A 20782-nucleotide genomic window follows, 5' to 3' on the forward strand; every position below is an offset into this window, starting at 1 on the left:
TTTGCATTAAAAATATGGAATCATTTTAGACAAATGCAGTCAGATTACCTACCTCATATTTGCTTGCAAATTTATATATCAGATTTGCAGCGTTCCTGACAACACATCAGCTTTTGCACATTTTCAATGGCAATTCATATATAAAAAAACAATTAAATAAGTATAGACAAAGACAGAAATATACAGATTTGAAAATATTCAGTGATTGTACGTTGAGAGCAATTGATATTGGTCGTTATCTTCAGTGTTTCTTGTGCGAGATCATGAACCAACTTGACAGGTAAAATCCCGCAGTTCGATAATCCAGACGCTTGCATTCTAACGCATTTTTTATAAGCTTTCTTTGTAACGCCTGAGTAACCAGGATCACTATGTTCTCCAATACTGAAGAGTATATGTCAATAATTATTCCCCTTAGTTTATGTTTACAGCATTCGCAATGTCAACTTTACTGAAACTGTTTTCAAGGCCTAATTTAAAGGTTTTGCAGTATAGTCATCTTGCGGCGACATCATACTTTGTAAGTACGCAAAATACATAATTTTGGTGAACTGTCATTATTTACTTTTCTTCATGGAAGCTAATAAAACAGGTGACCTAGAACTAGAAGCTGGGACATATTGGACTGTTCATCAACCAATTAAACCACAGCATTTAACACACCTTCATGTAATATATGTTGTTTTTAATTAAAAATGTACATAGTACAGACTTATGTATAATTTTAGAAATATGAAACAGCCGAACAGTCAGCGATAATTTAAAAACACTTTACCGTAGTCTTGTTCAATTACAAAAGTTACATGGCCTTATTGTTGCTTACTGTACATATGCACATTTGGAACAAGTCCTGAGGGAGAACCTAACTTCTTAAGTTAACATATTAGTTCAGCCGCAGATTTGTTTGGCTTTTGAACTAACTATATATAGTCTGCCAGACACTCAAACTTAAGAGAATGACTATGGTCATATTTCAGTATCAGATTATTTGAAGACTGATGCAATCTTGACCAAACATGTAAGAACCTTGGTCACTACGACTACCAGACAAATTAGCCCCTTACCAAATTACCCCCTTGTTGAAATGGTTACCTTTTTGGCCCCTTACCAAATCAGCCCCATCCTGTAGACGTTTCAGCCCATGATTACGGAGACATTTCAGCCCTTATTTTTATTTATTTTTTTATTTTTAAATATACAGTATGAAAAAAACCCATAAAATATAGAAGTTGTAATGAGATATGTTTATTCACATAAAGCCATATATGCATAAAAGGTATTGTTAAAAAAATAGATTTAAAAGTAAATATCTTTATACTTGAACACAAAATATACATAATTATGAACATAGACATTTAATCATGATATTTTTTTTATAAGAATAAATCAAGTTAAAAAAAATAAATCTTTATATTTCAAACAAATCTTGAAATAATCTTCAAACAAATATACTTAAGTATGTTGTGAATATTTACAAGAGGTATAATGATATGTGTTTTACAAGTCCACTGAAAAAACTGTATCAAGCAGTAGGTTGCACCAACATTTTTCAAAAACTCCTTGCACATGACCTCATGTGAGTCATATAAGTCTCACTAAGCCATGATCCTGGGGTCAATGTCTACATAACGCTTTCGATGCTTACGGCCCAGGGCTGCCTATGACACGAGTTCATGTGTAAGCTTGACCGTCTTTGACTCCCCCAATGACAGACTCGTCGCTAGTAAGTGGCCTTCAGCCCCAAGTTCTGAACGTGACGCAGAATGGACTTACACCAGTGGAAGGCACACCCCTTTAGCTGTGACACAGGAAAAACGGATCGGAGGGCCTGCCATAAACCTTAAAGGAAAAATATTATGATCCATCCATCTCTTTACATATTTGATATGATCATTTTTAATTTTACCATGATGCATGTATATTGTAACTATGTCTATTTTGTCATTTTGATATACCGATATGTTTACCTGCTTAAAAATCCAAGATTTACCATAATTTATACAATTGTTTTGATATACCAAAAAAAATGGTATAATTTTCTTGTCCGGAGCATAACTTGAAAACTATTGGATGGAATTTAATAAAACTTCATACAGTGATAGATCATAATGAGAGGGAGTGCAGAGTACAGGAACTGCAATTCTTTTTTAGCCAATTACAGAGTTACTGCCCTTTGTTATCTTTTCTTGTCCGGAGCATAATTTGAAAACTATTGGATGGAATTTATTAAAACTTAATACAGTGATAGATCATAATGAGAGGGAGTATAGTGTACATGAACCGCAATTCTATTTCAGCTAATTACAGAGTTTCTGCCCTTTGTTACTTTTTCTTGTCCGGAGCATAACTTGAAAACTATTGGATGGAATTTAATAAAACTTCATACAGTAATAGATCATAATGAGAGAAAGTGCAGGGTACAGGAACCGCAATTCTATTTCAGCCAATTCCAGAGTTATTGCCATTTGTTACTTTTTTCTTATCCGGAGCATAACTTGAAAACTACCGGATAGAATGTAATAAAACTTTATACGATGGTACAGCACAATGAGAAGGAGTTCAGTGTACATGAATCATTACACTAGTTTAGCAAATTACAGAGTTATTGCCTTTTTCTGTCTTTTTTTTCACCTTCAGTCATAGCTCTAGTTTTACTAAACAAGATGATTTTTAAAAGCGTAGTTTTTACAACTGTTAAGTAATGATTTCTTAAATTCTAGGTACAGTGTCAAACTAAATATGTATTAAATGCAATACAAATATAGAAATAAGAGTATATTTTTAAGAAAATATGGAGATCAATAGTATACCACAAATAAGTCTTCATACATAAAAAATTGATGGTTGAAACGTAAAGGTATAATTATGGAAAAACATTTTAGCTTAGCTAATCATTTGAATTTGAATGATCAGAATATGGAATGGCATATGATCAAGGTATAGAAAAACAAATATTAGCGTATATTTTTGCGTTTTTATATGATTAATTTGTGGCCACGTAGGTTTTAATTTATTTATGTATTATCGTAGATTTATTGATACATTTATAACATGAAATTTAAACTTGGCATCAACTAAGCTGGACACCGGTAATTTACAATAATTAAATAAAAACCATGAAAGAACCCAGGTCTTTAAATGTTGATAATACTATGTGAGACACACATGTTTTTTATAATGTCCACAAATGTCCACGTGCCAATGTGTGTCATAAACATTTAGACATATATTTTACCAGTCCAGTGTCAATGACATTAGCTTTGATATAATTTGGTATTGTATGCATTTTATTCTAAATAACATGAATCATGGGATAACTTGCTGTTACATACATAGCCATATCTTGACAGATTTATTATACATTTTTGGGGTGTCTACAAAACATCAATATTGCTATTGTAACACTCGGTGCTGCCATCTGTCACATTCATTCACAACCTTATCATACTCAATACACAAATCTGAATCAGACATTACAATTATTAAATCAAAATTCAAAAACACAAATCATAAAGAAATAAAAGACACTTATTTATTCTCACTCACACATCTTTGAACATCTTTTCCACACCCACAGTTTGCCTGGCAAAGAATGCATTGATCAAAGACAAATTTTCTTTTAAGTTTTTATCGGTCAACTTATATTCAACAGTTTTAACAAAGTACATTTTTATTTTTTCATATTAAAAATAAGGGTTCAGATTTTAATGTTTTTTTTGCAATCTTATCAAAATATTTCATGAATATATATTATATATATATATATATATATATATGATCTCATGTACAACTTCTTTTGAAATAAAATTTGACAATTTATATGTTTTTCTTTATATTGAAAATAAAACAATGAAGTGAAAATTAAGGGGTCGAAATGTCTCTGTTGAAATTCAGATAGGGGCCGAAATGTCTCGAGTCAATTTAGTAAAGGGGACGAAATTGCAGGGCGGATACGTATTAGGGCCGATTTGGTAGTAGGCCAGTTTGGTATACATAGATTGTTGCTGTATAAAACCCCAAGTCATCATTATATAAATGCAGGAATTATTTTTTTACCATTTCTTAAAATAAGAGAAAAAAATTGGTTTAGTTTTACATGAAGCTATCAATTGTATGATCATGTATGTTGATTTTACAGGTATCATGTAAGTTTGGCACCACTCAGAGATTGGATTCCACCCATTACTTCAAAACTGCACAGGAGGCTGTGGCGGACATACCAAGTGGAGCAAAGCTGCTGGTTGGAGGTAATCAGTATCGACATTGTACCATCATTTTTGCAGAGTCAATTTGATATGTTCAGTTTTAGTTTGATGTGTAAAATGGAGGTCATTTTCACATACGTACAAGTACAAGTCTTGTGAATCAAGTACAGTAACAGCAGTCTTGAAATCTTTATATACAATGATTGCAGTTAATCTTAGCACAAAAGAGAAAAATACGCCTTATTCTCTTTTTTAAAGAAACCATCCATGGAAAAACTCGGACATTGAAGATTTTCCTTTGTGAGGCTACATGTAAGTTGCATTCGCAAAAGCTGTGTTGACTGTTGTTTGTAGGTTTTGGCCTATGTGGGATCCCAGAGAACCTAATAGCTGCCTTGTTGGAGTCTCGGCCTAGCGATCTGACTGTTGTTAGCAACAATGCCGGCGTTGATGATTTCGGTCTTGGACTACTTCTGAAACAGAAACAGGTAGCCACCTAGTAATAAGTAAAGGATGAAATGTTTGTCTTGTTTTAGGAAACTGATATATCAGCTCAAATAATGGCTGAGTTTAATTAATTCAGACGTAAATACATAATTGTAATTATGCACAAGTTATATCCCTTGTTTTGTTCTAATCAAGCTGAAAGAAATAGAATACCTAGTAATAGTTTTTCCCTCATTTCTAAAATTGAAAGTATAGATATTCTAATCAGAGCATATTATATATATATATATGTAAATCAGCGAGAGGTTATCAAATTACTTAACAAATAAAATATGGGCATGCACCTTACATAAACTCTTATTTACTTGTACTTCTTAAGCAGGACATGTTTTGCTACGTGTGTTTCAGATAAAGCGTATGATATCATCGTACGTGGGAGAGAATGTAGAGTTTGAGCGGCAATATCTGAGCGGTGAATTGGAGGTGGAACTTACACCTCAGGTTTGTTAAATGGTTTTCAGCTTGTCTGTTTGTCGACGATTGTCATAGCCTTGGGGTTGTTGTAGTCAGTGGGGTGCACAAACTATAACCTTGCCAATAACTCAAAAGCTGTTCATGATATTCAAATAAAACTTGGTACATATGTTTCCAGATACAATATGACATGTGTAGCAAGGCCCATAACTCTGGCCATAACAATTGTTTGACTGAAAAAGAATAGACAAGCATTGATGTTTGCTTGCTGTGTTCTTGTTATTGAATATAGGATTGGAATATCTGCATATTTCATTGCTGTCAGAAAACTCTCATGCTTGATGGTTCTTGCATCATGACACTTTGATCAGTTTATGTTGACTAGTTTTCATTTAATATTGCAAGGTTTAATATTAATTATGTCTCCCCCATTCATGGGGAGACATATTGTTTTTGCCCTGTCCATCATTCAGTCCGTCTGTCAGTCAGTCAGTCTGTCTGTCCGTACGTCGCACTAAAAGTCTTCATTTCCGCTCAATAACTATAGAAGGCTTAGATCCAGGAACTTCATACCTGGTATGCTAGTTGGTCATGACTAGTAGATGACCCCTATTGATTTTGAGGTCAAAGGTCAAGGTCGCCATGACCTTGAGGTGAAGAAACGTTTCCGTTCAATAACTATAGATCCTTTGGGTCCAGGAACTTCATACTTGGTAAGCTAGTTGTTCATGACTAGTAGATGACCCCTATAGATTTTGAGATCAAAAGGTCAAAGGTCAAGGTTACCTTCAGGTAAAAACGATATGTTGGCAGTGACTTTAAGCTTTAAAATGGTTTCTGATCAATAACTAAAGAACACTTGTACCCAGGAACTTAATACTTGGTATGCTAGTTGGTCATGACTAGTAGATGACCCCTTTTGATTTTGAGATTACTAGATCAAAGGTCAAGGTTGCCATGACCTTGAGGTGAAGAAACAGTTTCCGCTCAATAACTAAAGATCCTTTGGGTCCAGGAACTTCATACTTGGTATGCTAGTTGTTCATGACTAGTAGATGATCCTATTGATGTTGAGATCAAAAGGTCAAAGGTCAAGGTAACCTTCAGGTAAAAAACGATATGTTGGCGATATGAATGCTTGTACCCAGGAACTTCATACTTGGTATGCTAGTTGGTCATGATTATTAGATGACTCCTATTGATTTTGAGATCAGTAGGTCAAAGGTTAAGGTCACTGTGACCTTGAGGTGAAGAAACGGTTTCCCCTCAATAACTGAAGAACGCTTGCACCCAGGAACTTCATACTTTGTATGCCAGTTGGTCATGACTAGTAGATGAACTCTATAGATTTTGAGGTCAGTAGGTAAAAGGTCACGGTCACCGGACCTTGAGGTGAAGAAACAGTTTCCGCTCAATAACTAAAGAACACTTGCACCCAGGGACTTTATACTTGGTATGCTAGTTTGTCATGACTAGTAGATGACCCCTATTGATTTTGAGATCACTAGGTCAAAGGTCAAGGTTGCCATGACCTTGAGGTGAAGAAATGGTTTCCGCTCAATAACTAGAGATCCTTTGGGTCCAGGAACTTCATACTTCGTATGTTAGGTGTTCATGACTAGTAAAATGACCCCTGTTGAATTTGAGAACAGTAGGTCAAAGGTCAAGGTCACCGTGACCTTGAGGTGAAGAAATGGTTACTGCTAAGTAACTAAAGAACGCTTGCACCCAGGAACTTCATATTTGGTATGCAAGTTGGTCGTGACTAAAAGATGACCCCTATTGATTTTGTGATCAGTCCGTCAGTCAGTCAGTCTGTCAGACTCTCAAGGTCGCAGTAGATGTTCACTATTTAATACAGATGAATAAACTAAACTTCACTGTTGGTTCATCTCCAGTCCAAAATCACAAATTTCATGTCCATCATTTATTCTTTTCTCAGCTACAACCACACAATAGGGAAGACAAGCGCTTTTTTTCAAAAAAGCAATCTCTACTCATACATATTATCATTTGGATTTGAGATCAGTAGGTCAAAGGTCAAGGTCGCCGTGACCTCGAGGTGAAGAAACGGTTTCTGTTCAATAACTAAAGAATGCTTGCACTCAGGAACTTCATATTTGGTATGCAAGTTGGTCATGACTTACAGATGACCCCTATTGAATTTGTGATCAGTCTGTCAGTCAGTCTGTCGGTCTGTCAGACTGTACGTCACACTTCGTTTTCGCTCAATGAATAATGAACGTTTGCACCCAGGAACTTCATACTTGGTATGCTAGTTGGTCATGACTAGTAGATGATCCCTATTGATATTGAGATCAGTAGGTCAAAGGTCAAGGTCGCAGTAGATGTTCACTATTTAATACAGGTGACTGAACCAAATTTCACTGTTGGTTTGTCTCCAGTCCAAAATAACAAATTTCAAGTCCATCATTTATTTTTTCTCAGCTACGACCACACTATAGGGTAGACAAGTGCTTTTTAAAAAAAACAATCTCTAGTTATACTTATTTTTGGCTGGATTAAAAAATGACATATTTAGGAGAGTTTTAATTTTTGAATATCTGAAACTGTGACTGTAAGGATTGAGTTGATTTTGGTCAATACATGAAGTTAAAAGCAGTTTTTCCTCCAGGATATTAAGGGATGTCGGGCTAAACTGGGCTTGGCCAGGGATGGGTGCCCTGTCCCTTTCATTGTTTTTAGAATTTCATTTACTGCTTGTGCAATTTGACACATATTTCAAGATTTTTTAAGGTCATGAAGTGTTAGTAAATCACGCTCAAGATAAAACGAAAACACAATGAATGCAAATTAAATCAAATTTAATGACTAGTTTCATACTTAAATTATTTTTTACATTATACAGACAAATACTTGTGAATCAAAATCTAAACAAGTTGTCACATCAAGTTACAGTCAATGCATCAGTAAACACATGACCACAATATTTAAAAAAGTGACAGGTTTCACCTAAAGTTGCTGATTTTTGCATTTTCAAGACAAATGCATATGGCCAACCTTTGAGAACATTGACTGTTGCTGTATTTTTTACAGGATTGTCTAAATTTCATGTAAAGGTGAACAAATGAACTTAATTAAATGATCAGTCTGTGAACTGATCAAAATTAATATCTAAACTGAAAAGAGCACCGCGTATTAATCGGTTAACAACCCAAAACACTTTGGAGGACGCTTTCCAGCAGGCAGATTTAAGGTCAGTTTCAAAGTTTATTGTATAACTTTTATGACATGTCACGTGTCTTGATAAGGCATGTCGGAAATCCAGCTCTGAATATTAAGGGATTTCTTGCATACGGACGTGTGTTAACGGTCATGTGACCAGTGCTGGAAAAACCCATCTTACATACACCATGTAAGATGAGTCACGCGCAACAACGTGCCACTTCTTATTTCATTTATTGTATGGTTTATGAAAAATATATTATGCCATAACAATATAGTGCTATCAAATATATATGTTTGCAAGACTTTTAATTAAAATTTAAAATAAATAATCGTTAGAAAACGCTTTTTATAGTTATTGAAAATTACTGCGCTCTATGACATGCTTTTTGGTGTATATGTACAAAAAGTTCGTTTTCAACATAATTTTTCCCACAAATTGATAAATTTAGATATGCAAGAAAAAATATCAATTATGTTTTTCCGGTCCGGATTTAAAAATGCGACCCTTGGGCACGCTGCATGGCCGGTAACTCGGCAAGCCTCGTTACCGGCTTACGCACATGCCCTCGGGTCGGATTTTTCTATCCGTAACAGAAACACATGATAGATACTTATAGTCCATACCAACACCTGAAAAGGCCCTGGGGGAATTATTGCTTCAAATTTATCACTTAGTATCCTTCATAATCATACATTTACGATTTGCAGGGCACCCTGGCTGAACGTATTCGTGCGGGTGGGGCAGGTATCCCAGCTTTCTTTACCCCCACAGGATATGGAACACTGATACATGAGGGCGGGGCTCCAATCAAGTACAACCCTGAGGGTGGCATTGCCATTGCCAGTGAGATGAGAGAGGTAGGACTTGTTGGGCTAAATACACCAATATGTTAGTGTTACTGGCCTTTTTAACTAGGTTTTCACAAGGTGAAACCTGCTTATTAGAATGACCAACCGCATATCACTGTGTTCATCTGCTGCTGTATTTTAACAAGTGTCGCGGGTACCTGGTTATTAGAATGACCAACCGAATATCACTGTGTTCATCTGCTGCTGTATTTTAACAGGTGTGGCGGGTACCTGGTTATAAGAATGACCAACCGGATATCACTGTGTTCATCTGCTGCTGTATTTTAACAGGTGTGGCGGGTACCTGGTTATTAGAATGACCAACCGCATATCACTGTGTTCATCTGCTGCTGTAATTTAACAGGTGTGGCGGGTACCTGGTTATTAGAATGACCAACCGCATATCACTGTGTTCGTCTGCTGCTGTATTTTAACAGGTGTGGCGGGTACCTGGTTATTAGAATGACCAACCGCATATCACTGTGTTCATCTGCTGCTGTATTTTAACGGGTGTGGCGGGTACAAAAACAAGATTGTTAATTGTACTGTCCTGGCAGAATGGCTTTTACCAGATGGTATGGGTAAACAATCTTATCCCCCCACACTTGATAATTAGGTCGCTGGAATATTAAGTGATTGTTAAAGCATTTTTGGAAATAAGTTAATTGAAATTAAAATATAAATGGCTTTCATGCCCTAATAGGAAGAGTTTTCACCAGTAGCTCTGTTCATTTTTCATGCGTCTTTGTTGGAAGAGCAGGCCCCAATTTCTCGAAATTTCTTAAGCTTAAAAGGCTTAAGTCGCTTATTTCAATTAGCCAAAATACATACTTAAAATTGATTTTGATAAATGAAAAACGGTTTATAATGATTATCATACAGATAATTCCTATATATCGTCTAAAAACTCTTAAAAAGGTAAAGATAACGCACATTATAGAAACATAAAAATAGTGAGCTTAGTTTAACCCTGTTATAAGGGACTTAAGAAGTTTCGAGAAATCGGGGCCAGAGGTTATTGTATGTACCTAATTTTAAGTGTCAAACCTGATAAAACAAATTGAATTCAGTTTTTATACGTGTTTGTTTAAATTTGTTTTATTATGTAGGAAACTTTTGAAAGATTTTCTGAAAATCCCGATTGAAAGTACCTGTGGTCAAACATGTGTGCTAATTTCACAGGGCATGGTTGAAGGCCTTCTTGCCTCATTTTTGAGTGGAAAACATCTCTAAAGGCAACTACCTATTTTTAACCTCCAATATCAAATATCATTTAATCATATGCTACACTGTATTCAATATATTATTATGCACATTCACCCAAGTTTAACGAGGGCATTTGAAATATAGTTAAGTGAGAATAAGGTGACAATAGTGTCTGAAATTTTCAAAAGTTGCAAAGCATTATTTTTTTAGGGATGAAACTAAGTTTTGAGTAAAAACCAAATGATTTGAAGTTAACGGGGGGTGAGTGTGTTAAAACTAACTAGAATTATTTTTATAGGACGGGAATTACCGTTAATTAACACTTTCCAACCATGGGTAAAACCTGACTCGATGGGGGGGGGGAATAACTTTGATATGCTATATCATGGGGTATAGTGAAAAATACCGCAAGAAAATAATGTCTGTGGAATGGACAAATCGCGGTGACCAGCTAATTCTGCAAAAAAATGTGTGGTTGGTAGCGTAGTTCCCTTTAAAGTGGTGCACACAGTGTTTACCTTGGTTGGCAAGCACTCAATTTGCACTTATGTTAATGACATTTAGGTGACATGATATAGAGAAAATGATGCTTGAAGGTCTAAGTAACAGTGGGGTCGAAGTCACTCACGGAAAGCCATCAGATTGGTGGATATCTTAATCATGGACAAATGAATATTAATGAGGAAAAGAACAATATTTCAGTATGAAAGACTGTCATTTTAAAAAGTATTTCGTAGAGTAAACAACTAAACAATTTTCGTTTATTGTAATTCTGAATGTTGTTCATTATTGAGTGTAGTCTCGATCATCTTGACGCTCGAATATGATCCGAGTTTTACTTTCCATTTATAATGTAGTACATATATAGGTATAAAATGAAATGAAAACGACAAATTAAAAGCATGAAACAATATTTGTTTTCTTTTTATTGATTTCTCTGTTAAGGTACGTAATGACAGTATTATTTAAAGATGAAATGGCCAATATTATGACCAACGCACAATGTACATGACCGATACATGTATACACTAACCTGTCTTTCTTGAAAACCATATCAAGTTATCCGAGTAATCAAGTACCCGAGTACTTGATCGGAAGATTGTCCGAGTACTCGAGTATCAATTTTACTACTCGTTGCCATCCCTAATTAAAAGCATTGTAAACTGTGTGCTCTATAATTGACATTTCATTTATTAAGCCGTACATATAATTAAATTGGTATTATTTGCAAATAAATGTCACAATTCTGGTCATTCAATACAAAATTCATTCAACTAGTTAACTAAATAGATATAAAAAACTTGCCAATGATTTTTTTTGTTTGTTATCTTTAATAGAAAACTTAATTAATCAATTTTGTATTTAATGACCACAAAATTTAATGTAATTTCCTCTATATCCCATATACAGGGGTTCTAACGTTCAGGTATTATCCTGAAATAAGGATCTAGACCTTTTAACTTACCCTGCTTTGGGCATGAATGCCTCATCCTCTAAAGAAACCCCTAGCTTTCAGGATTGACAATAAACAGTTGTTTCAATATAATTGTGGTCAAGTTGCTTTCAATGCTTTCAATTACTATGCCTCCCCCTTTCTTGTAGCTAAATTTTGGAATACTTACACAGCAATAAGTTATAAGTATAGCCATACAAATGCAACTGTGAAGATATACTTAATTGGTCACTCAGCGTTGTCATATAGCTTATGAGCACATGTATGGTATGCAAAAGCAACCCGTCAGGTGCACGGTGTGCTATTGTTATAATGCAATAAGTTCTTATAAACTTTATCTTGTATGCTATTAACTTGAACTTACAGATAGTAGCGGATGTTAATTATGTTACACTGAGTGGTAACAACATCCTGTTATTGTTTAAATTACACTTGATAACATAATTAATTTTCCTTTAAATCTCATGCTTTACACTTTCTTATCTGTCTGTTTGTCATATCTTGCCCATGACGCTCATGTTAGCATTTATCATGGTCAGACACAAGTCCAGACCCTCATGTTGGCATTTATCATGGTCAGACACAAGTCCAGACCCTCATGTCAGTATTTTACCATGGTCAGAGACAAGTCCAGATTCATGTTGGCATTTACCGTGGTCAGACACAACTCCAGACCCACATGTTGGCTTTTATCATCACAAGTCCAGACAAATATTGGCACTTACCATGCATTTCCAATGAGAGTCATATATACAGATAGAAAGATATTTCTAATAATGTGTTTAACAATTTCCAATAACTAAGTAACTTTTAAAGTATACAAATGGTCAGAACTCTCATTGTAAATGGCATTTACCATGGTCAGAGACAAGTCCAGACTCTCATGTTGGCATTTATCATGGCCAGAGACAAGTCCAGACTCTCATTTTGGCATTTATCATGGTCAGACACAAGTCCAGACCTTCATGTTGGCATTTATCATGGTCAGAGTTAAGTCCAGACTCTCATTGTGGCATTTATCATGGTCAGACAAATCCAGACTCTCATGTTGGCATTTACCATGGTCAGAGACAAGTCCAGACTCTCATTGTGGCATTTATCATGGTCATACACAAGTCCAGACCTTCATGTTGCATTTACCATCGTCAGAGACAAGTTCAGACACATGTTTGCATATACCATGATCAGTTACAAGTCCAGACCCTCATGTTGGCATTAACAATAGTCAGACACAAGTCCAGACCCTCATGTTGGCATTAACAATAGTCATACACAAGTCCAGACCCTCATGTTGGCATTAACAATAGTCATACACAAGTCCAGACCCTCATGTTGGCATTAACAATAGTCAGACACAAGTCCAGACCCTCATGTTGGCATTAACAATAGTCATACACAAGTCCAGACCCTCATGTTGGCATTAACAATAGTCATACACAAGTCCAGACCCTCATGTTGGCATTAACAATAGTCAGACACAAGTCCAGACCCTCATGTTGGCATTAACAATAGTCAGACACAAGTCCAGACCCTCATGTTGGCATTAACAATAGTCAGACACAAGTCCAGACCCTCATGTTGGCATTAACAATAGTCAGACACAAGTCCAGACCCTCATGTTGGCATTAACAATAGTCAGACACAAGTCCAGACCCTCATGTTGGCATTAACAATAGTCAGACACAAGTCCAGACCCTCATGTTGGCATTAACAATAGTCAGACACAAGTCCAGACCCTCATGTTGGCATTAACAATAGTCAGACACAAGTCCAGACCCTCATGTTGGCATTAACAATAGTCAGACACAAGTCCAGACCCTCATGTTGGCATTAACAATAGTCAGACACAAGTCCAGACCCTCATGTTGGCATTAACAATAGTCAGACACAAGTCCAGACCCTCATGTTGGCATTAACAATAGTCAGACACAAGTCCAGACCCTCATGTTGGCATTAACAATAGTCAGACACAAGTCCAGACCCTCATGTTGGCATTAACAATAGTCAGACACAAGTCCAGACCCTCATGTTGGCATTAACAATAGTCATACACAAGTCCAGACCCTCATGTTGGCATTAACAATAGTCAGACACAAGTCCAGACCCTCATGTTGGCATTAACAATAGTCAGACACAAGTCCAGACCCTCATGTTGGCATTAACAATAGTCAGACACAAGTCCAGACCCTCATGTTGGCATTAACAATAGTCAGACACAAGTCCAGACCCTCATGTTCGCATTAACAATAGTCAGACACAAGTCCAGACCCTCATGTTCGCATTAACAATAGTCAGACACAAGTCTAGACCCTCATGTTGGCATTTATCATGATCAGTAAGTCCAGAATGTACACAGGACAACATTATGTTACCAAAGAAAGTTTTTCAATTAAGTAATTTTATCAATATTTGAACTTATAGGATCAACACTTCTTATGCAAGATCTAAGAAATATCTTTCTATCTGTATACTACACATGGATATGTATAAACATAAACACCTTGTTTTACCATCATAAGTGAGTGTGTTTATTACAGAATAAAACAATATGCACAATTACATCATAGGTAGCAAGCCACATTTGGAATGTCAAAATCTAATACAAATAACAATTGTAAATCCTTAAAATGTGACCGAACCATGACAAGCAGAAATTGGAATAATTGTGAATTTTTGAAACTAAAAAGTTTTAACTTGATGCATAAAAGTTATACATAAAAGAAACTTGCAAGAAACAGTCTAACACCTAAATGTGTAACCCAATGTTGCTGCCATTCTTGTTGCAGTCACAGCAAAGTATGATGTCATATTTGCCACTATTTCCATATATATGATAAAACCTATTTCTTTTTGCATGGTTCAAAATTAATTAAAATATAAACAAATATTTGTTCTGTTCAAAAATCATGTGCCACATGTGATGAGACTAGATAGTCCAACCAGGAACTTTGATTTTGTGAGCCTTAATTTCCTGTTGAAAATCCTGAAAAATAACTAAAATGAAAAAGCAAAGTAATGAATGAGTCTTGAATAAGATCAAGTTACAATACTTAATTAATTGTTAATTGATCTTAAAACATTCGAGTTTTAAAGGTTGTTTTTTTCTTTCTAAAATCTTTTCAGGTTCACCAAATACATGTATGATAAACTTTATGCCATCTTTGCACCAATAGGCATGTCATTGACAGTTTAAGCTACAAGCTTATGAACATCATGTTATTCTTTCTTGTTGTTATTGACAACTACAATAACGATGATCACTCCTACAATGAGCAACACAGCTACGATGATTCCAATACAGCAGACCTTCTTCCTACGAGCCTTATCTCTATATGTCCTTGCTTGCTGTAACTGTTCCACACCGTTTTCCACAGTAATTTCTGTCTCCATTACATGCTTTTCTATTGTATCAATTGTCTCTCCTTGCTCCATGATTAAGGCATTGATCTCTTTAAACAGTCTGTTCACCTCAACAACACTGTTTTCTATTTTCTTTATCTCCTGATCACGAGCTTCAATTTCCCTCAGCTCTAGTTTGGCCTTCTGTGATTCCAAGAGAAAGTCTGCTCCGAAAAGGGCTTGGTTGCTTGACGGATCACTAGAGTCGGCTCCACCAGCTTCAGCACCTACTATTTCTACTTTCTTGTGATGCAGTTTCTCAGATTTATTAATGTACTCGACTTGGGCAGCACGGAAGGTGTTAGTTGTCTTTGAGACCTCACTGCTCAGTCTATCAAGATGTGTTTTAATAACACGCTCATGATTACTGTCTAAGTACAGGTCTCCTACTTCAGCCCTGTAGCTTATTATTTCTTTCTGTATTTGATTTGTAGAGTTCAGAATTTTGTCTGAAGCCTGTTCCAACTTTTCTACTTCACTTTTGTGAATTAGTGGGTTGGACAAAATGTTTTTCCCTAACTTAACCATGACTTCAATATCTTCTTTTACTTTCTTAATCTTATTATCAAGCTCGGTGACCCTGCTGAGACAGTCAGTGAGCTGTTGTTCAGAACTGAGAAGAGGTGTTCCATTTTTCTCCTTCTTCTTAGACTTGCTGTCGGAATCTTCCGAGGTTTTTGCCTGCATTTCAGCGAGTCTGTCTCGAACCATTGTGAGCCTGAAGTATAGAATATCAAATCATCGTTAGATGGGATACATTGTATATTACATAATGAAAACAGTCTTTGAGAATGTTAAAAACATGTATAAATGATGGCTGTAATATACATCATGATTTGATGAAGTTTTTCTCCATAAATATACACTCTTTGTAATTAAGCTGATATATGAATTTAAACTGTCTCCACAATCATTAGTTAAAATGAAGAAATTTGAACATAATTTGTTTACTGTTCCAATTCAGAATGTCCAACTGTGATGTTTTGGTTCGACAAACAAACTTTAATAACATAATTTTAACTGAAACATGACTCAAGAAAAAAATTAAGTCATTACTATTTTTAATATCATCTCAGTGCATCATTCTGTTGTGTTCATGAAGTGATAAAAAAGGTGCGAACATTAGGCTATATATTTATATTGACCATGCCACAGGCAGATGACTTAGTCCAAATAATTGTACGTTGACAGATTTTTTTTTAGATTTTTGATATGGCAAATCCTTCACGTAGTTAGGGATTGGAAGAATCCTGTATAACACGTCTATTATTTTAGACTAGCAGATGACTCTGATATTGATTGTGTCTAAAATGGGAAATTATTTCATTTTGGGTCATCTACAATGTAGTGAGCAAATATTTTGTTTTATCCATGCATCATCATTCACTTGTCATCTTTTTCACAATCTTGAATAAAGATTCTTTATGTTGGACATTGTCAACACTTTATGACTAATTATTGGGTTAAGTTGGAAACTAGTCTAGAGAAAATAATATGGACATGAAATTTATTTACCTTTAGAAGTAAAAACCATACACAGCTACTTGATATTTTCACTGTATTTTACCTGTTAAACTGTTCAACAGTAAACACTGACTTTTAAAATAACATTGTGTGGATCTAGTCATTCTAAAATGCCGTCCAGGCTTTTTTTTTTAATGATGGTTAGTCCAGTCTAACCATCATTAAAAAAAGCCTGGACGGCATTTTAGAATAACTATGTGTGGATCTACCTGTGTATTATTGATCAAATCAAGTTTTCTTACCTTACAGGTACAGATTTTATATAAACAGAAGAAATAACCACTTTCTTTTCTCAGTTTCCTATGACATTGTGTTTGTCATGCTTTTTGCTGCACACTGTTATAGATAAAATATGTGTGTGTAAACACTCAGTGAATCATTGGACTGTGTCATAAACATCTATTTTTAGCCTGATCATGACCTATTTATTAAGGTTACATTATACTATAATATTTGCATGTACTGGATTCCCTTACCTTGATGTTACATGTATATATAACTCTAAAAACAAAAACATATTTAGAATAATTATATGCACCTATTGCTATGGAAATATAGTTGTTATGTTTATTCTTGGATTATTTATTATACAATCAAATCAAAACACTCAGATTCTACTCACACAATTAAGTTAAATCTAAGGTAGTAATTGAATATGGTATATATCCTCTGTCAGTTATAAACAGTAGAAATCCTCAGGCCTATCACTTTATCTGTTTGTACTTGTTTATAATGTGCATCCACCTTGCAAAAATGGGTGCTCTTTCATTTGTGTATATATCATTATAACTAGAAAAGGGTTTGGTTCACGAAAAAGGTAAAAAAGGCACTGGATTTAACCATATTTTACACTTTTCACTTCAGCTTTAATTTATTAATTATTTCTACAAAGGAGAGCTGTCATACTTTATTACAAAATTAAATTCCATTTTGTAGATGTTCTTTCAAAATAACCAAGAGTTGAATATAACACACACACGGCCAATTTTGCTCTTTCATAAACCAAGCCCTTTATCTATGATGATTCCCAAGGTTTGATCAATATATCTAACTGCCATTTTGACATTGAAAATCACCTTTGAGTTGAATGACATCGCTTTAATGGTCATTCTCTAACTTCAGTCCCGGCTGTTCAATGGTCGTCAATACATCATGGAGGAGGCCATCACAGGAGACTTTGCCCTCGTCAAGGCATGGAAAGCGGACAAAATTGGCAACCTAATGTTTCGGTCAGTATCAGCATGGACCTATAGGTCCGTGGTATCAGTTATTATGTAACTTATAAATTCTTATTGCAATGCAAAACAAATTTCAAAGCAATACTTTGCAGTAAGCCATAATGTTATATAAATGAATTTCAATCATGGTCCTCAGAAATTCTTTCCAAAGGCATAAATATGCCATTTGTTTTCTCATAAGGCCTATTATTATAAGTACAAACTAAGAGTTGGATTAGGATTATTATGATTTGTTACTAGTCCTAGGTACAAATGACTGGTCATCTAACAAGGACACATACCATTCCTGTCACTACATTGTCAAGGACACCTTACATTCCTGTCACTACAAGGACACCTTACATTCTTGTCACTACAAGGACACATAACATTCCTGTCACTACAAGGATACCTTACATTCCTGTCTTTACAAGGACACCTTACATTCCTGTCACTAGAAGGACACCTTACATTCTTGTCACTACAAGGACACCTTACATTCCTGTCACTACAAGGACGCCTTACATTCCTGTCGATACAAGGACACACAGTATTCTTGTCCCTACAAGGACACCTAACATTCTTGTCACTACAAGGACACTTAACATTCCTGTCACTACAAGGACACTTTACATTCCTGTCACTACAAGGACACACAACATTCCTGTCACTACAAGGACATTTAACATTCCTGTCAATTCAAGGACACCTTACATTCCTGTCACTACAAGGACGCCTTACATTCCTGTCGATACAAGGACACACAGTATTCTTGTCCCTACAAGGACACCTAACATTCTTGTCACTACAAGGACACTTAACATTCCTGTCACTACAAGGACACTTTACATTCCTGTCACTACAAGGACACATAACATTCCTGTCACTACAAGGACACATGCTTACATTCTTGTCACTGCAAGGATACACAACATTCCTGTCACTACAAGGACACCTTACATTCCTATCACTATAAGGACACCTTACATTCCTGTCACTACAAGGACACCTTACATTCTTGTCACTACAAGGACACCTTACATTCCTGTCACTACAAGGACACCTTACATTCCTGTCACTACAAGGACACCTTACATTCCTGTCACTACAAGGACACCTCACATTCCTGTCACTACAAGGACACCTTACATTCCTGTCACTAAAAGGACACCTTACATTCCTGTCACTACATTGTCAAGGACACCTTACATTCTTGTCACTACATTGTCAAGGACACCTTACATTCTTGTCACTACATTGTCAAGGACACCTTACATTCTTGTCACTACATTGTCAAGGACACCTTACATTCTTGTCACTATATTCTCAAGGACACCTTACATTCCTGTCACTACATTGTCAAGGACACCTTACATTCCTGTCACTACATTGTCAAGGACACCTTACATTCCTGTCACTACATTGTCAAGGACACCATACATTCCTGTCACTACATTGTCAAGGACACCTTACATTCTTGTCACTACATTGTCAAGGACACCTTACATTCTTGTCACTACATTGTCAAGGACACCTTACCTTTCTTGTCACTACATTGTCAAGGACACCTTACATTCCTGTCACTACATTGTCAAGGACACCTTACATTCTTGTCACTACATTGTCAAGGACACCTTACATTCTTGTCACTACACTGTCAAGGACACCTTACATTTTTGTCACTACACTGTCAAGGACACCTTACATTCCTGTCACTACACTGTCAAGGACACCTTACATTCCTGTCACTACATTGTCAAAGACACCTTACATTCTTGTCACTACATTGTCAAGGACACCTTACATTCTTGTCACTACATTGTCAAGGACACCTTACCTTTCTTGTCACTACATTGTCAAGGACACCTTACATTCCTGTCACTACATTGTCAAGGACACCTTACATTCTTGTCACTACATTGTCAAGGACACCTTACATTCCTGTCACTTACCTTCCTGTCACTACAAGGACATCTTATATTCTTGTCACTACAAGGACACCTTACATTCTTGTCACTACAAGGACACATCACAATCCTGTCACTACAAGGACACTTTACATTCCTGTCACTACAAGGACACATCACATTCCTGTCACTACAAGGACACCTTACATTCCTGTCACTACAAGAACACCTTACATTCCTGTCACTACAAGGACACCTTACATTCCTGTCACTACAAGGACACTTTACATTCCTGTCACTACAAGGACACCTTACATTCCTGTCACTACAAGAACACCTTACATTCCTGTCACTACAAGGACACATCACATTCCTGTCACTACAAGGACACCTTACATTCCTGTCACTACAAGAACACCTTACATTCCTGTCACTACAAGGACACTTCACATTCCTGTCACTACAAGGACACCTTACATTCTTGTCACTACAAGGACACATAACATTCCTGTCACTACAAGGATACCTTACATTCCTGTCTTTACAAGGACACCTTACATTCCTGTCACTAGAAGGACACCTTACATTCCTGTCACTACAAGGACACCTTACATTCCTGTCACTACAAGGACACCTTACATTCCTGTTACTACAAGGACACATAACATTCCTGTCACTACAAGGACACTTTACATTCCTGTCACTACAAGGACACCTTACATTCCTGTCACTACAAGGACACTTTACATTCCTGTCACTACAAGGACACCTTACATTCCTGTCACTACAAGGACACTTTACATTCCTGTCACTACAAGGACACCTTACATTCCTGTCACTACAAGGACACATTACATTCCTGTCACTACAAGGACACCTTACATTCCTGTCACTACAAGGACACTTTACATT

General features: G+C 36.0%; 3 protein-coding genes across 8 annotated transcripts in view; 1 reads left to right on the forward strand and 2 right to left on the reverse strand.

Annotated features, from left to right (window-relative positions):
* LOC128213561 (coiled-coil and C2 domain-containing protein 2A-like) overlaps window positions 1–292 on the reverse strand; it is a 39392-nt gene extending 39100 nt beyond the window's left edge. For all 5 annotated transcript variants that reach the window (XM_052919407.1, XM_052919409.1, XM_052919408.1 and 2 more), the window contains exon 1: window positions 53–292. In XM_052919407.1, coding sequence (XP_052775367.1) covers window positions 53–57 — 5 coding nt within the window. In that variant the 5' untranslated portion in view covers window positions 58–292. The remainder of the gene's footprint in view (window positions 1–52) is intronic.
* Window positions 293–387: 95 nt separating this feature from the next.
* The window catches only part of LOC128213602 (succinyl-CoA:3-ketoacid coenzyme A transferase 1, mitochondrial-like), a 34372-nt gene continuing 13977 nt past the window's right edge, over window positions 388–20782 (forward strand). For both annotated transcript variants that reach the window (XM_052919503.1, XM_052919501.1), the window contains exons 1-6: window positions 388–520; window positions 4139–4247; window positions 4560–4693; window positions 5061–5153; window positions 9024–9173; window positions 17869–17975. In XM_052919503.1, the coding sequence (XP_052775463.1) occupies window positions 422–520; window positions 4139–4247; window positions 4560–4693; window positions 5061–5153; window positions 9024–9173; window positions 17869–17975 (692 nt within the window). In that variant the 5' untranslated portion in view covers window positions 388–421. The remainder of the gene's footprint in view (window positions 521–4138; window positions 4248–4559; window positions 4694–5060; window positions 5154–9023; window positions 9174–17868; window positions 17976–20782) is intronic.
* On the reverse strand, window positions 14338–17128 carry LOC128213604 (syntaxin-1A homolog). Its single transcript, XM_052919504.1, has 2 exons — window positions 16989–17128; window positions 14338–15940 (listed from the first exon to the last, which is right to left on the reverse strand). The coding sequence occupies exon 2, from the start codon at window positions 15931–15933 to the stop codon at window positions 15040–15042; it is 894 nt and encodes a 297-aa protein (XP_052775464.1). The 5' UTR covers window positions 15934–15940; window positions 16989–17128; the 3' UTR covers window positions 14338–15039.

This window comes from Mya arenaria, chromosome 13, assembly GCF_026914265.1.
Source record: "Mya arenaria isolate MELC-2E11 chromosome 13, ASM2691426v1".
NCBI lineage: Eukaryota > Metazoa > Mollusca > Bivalvia > Myida > Myidae > Mya > Mya arenaria.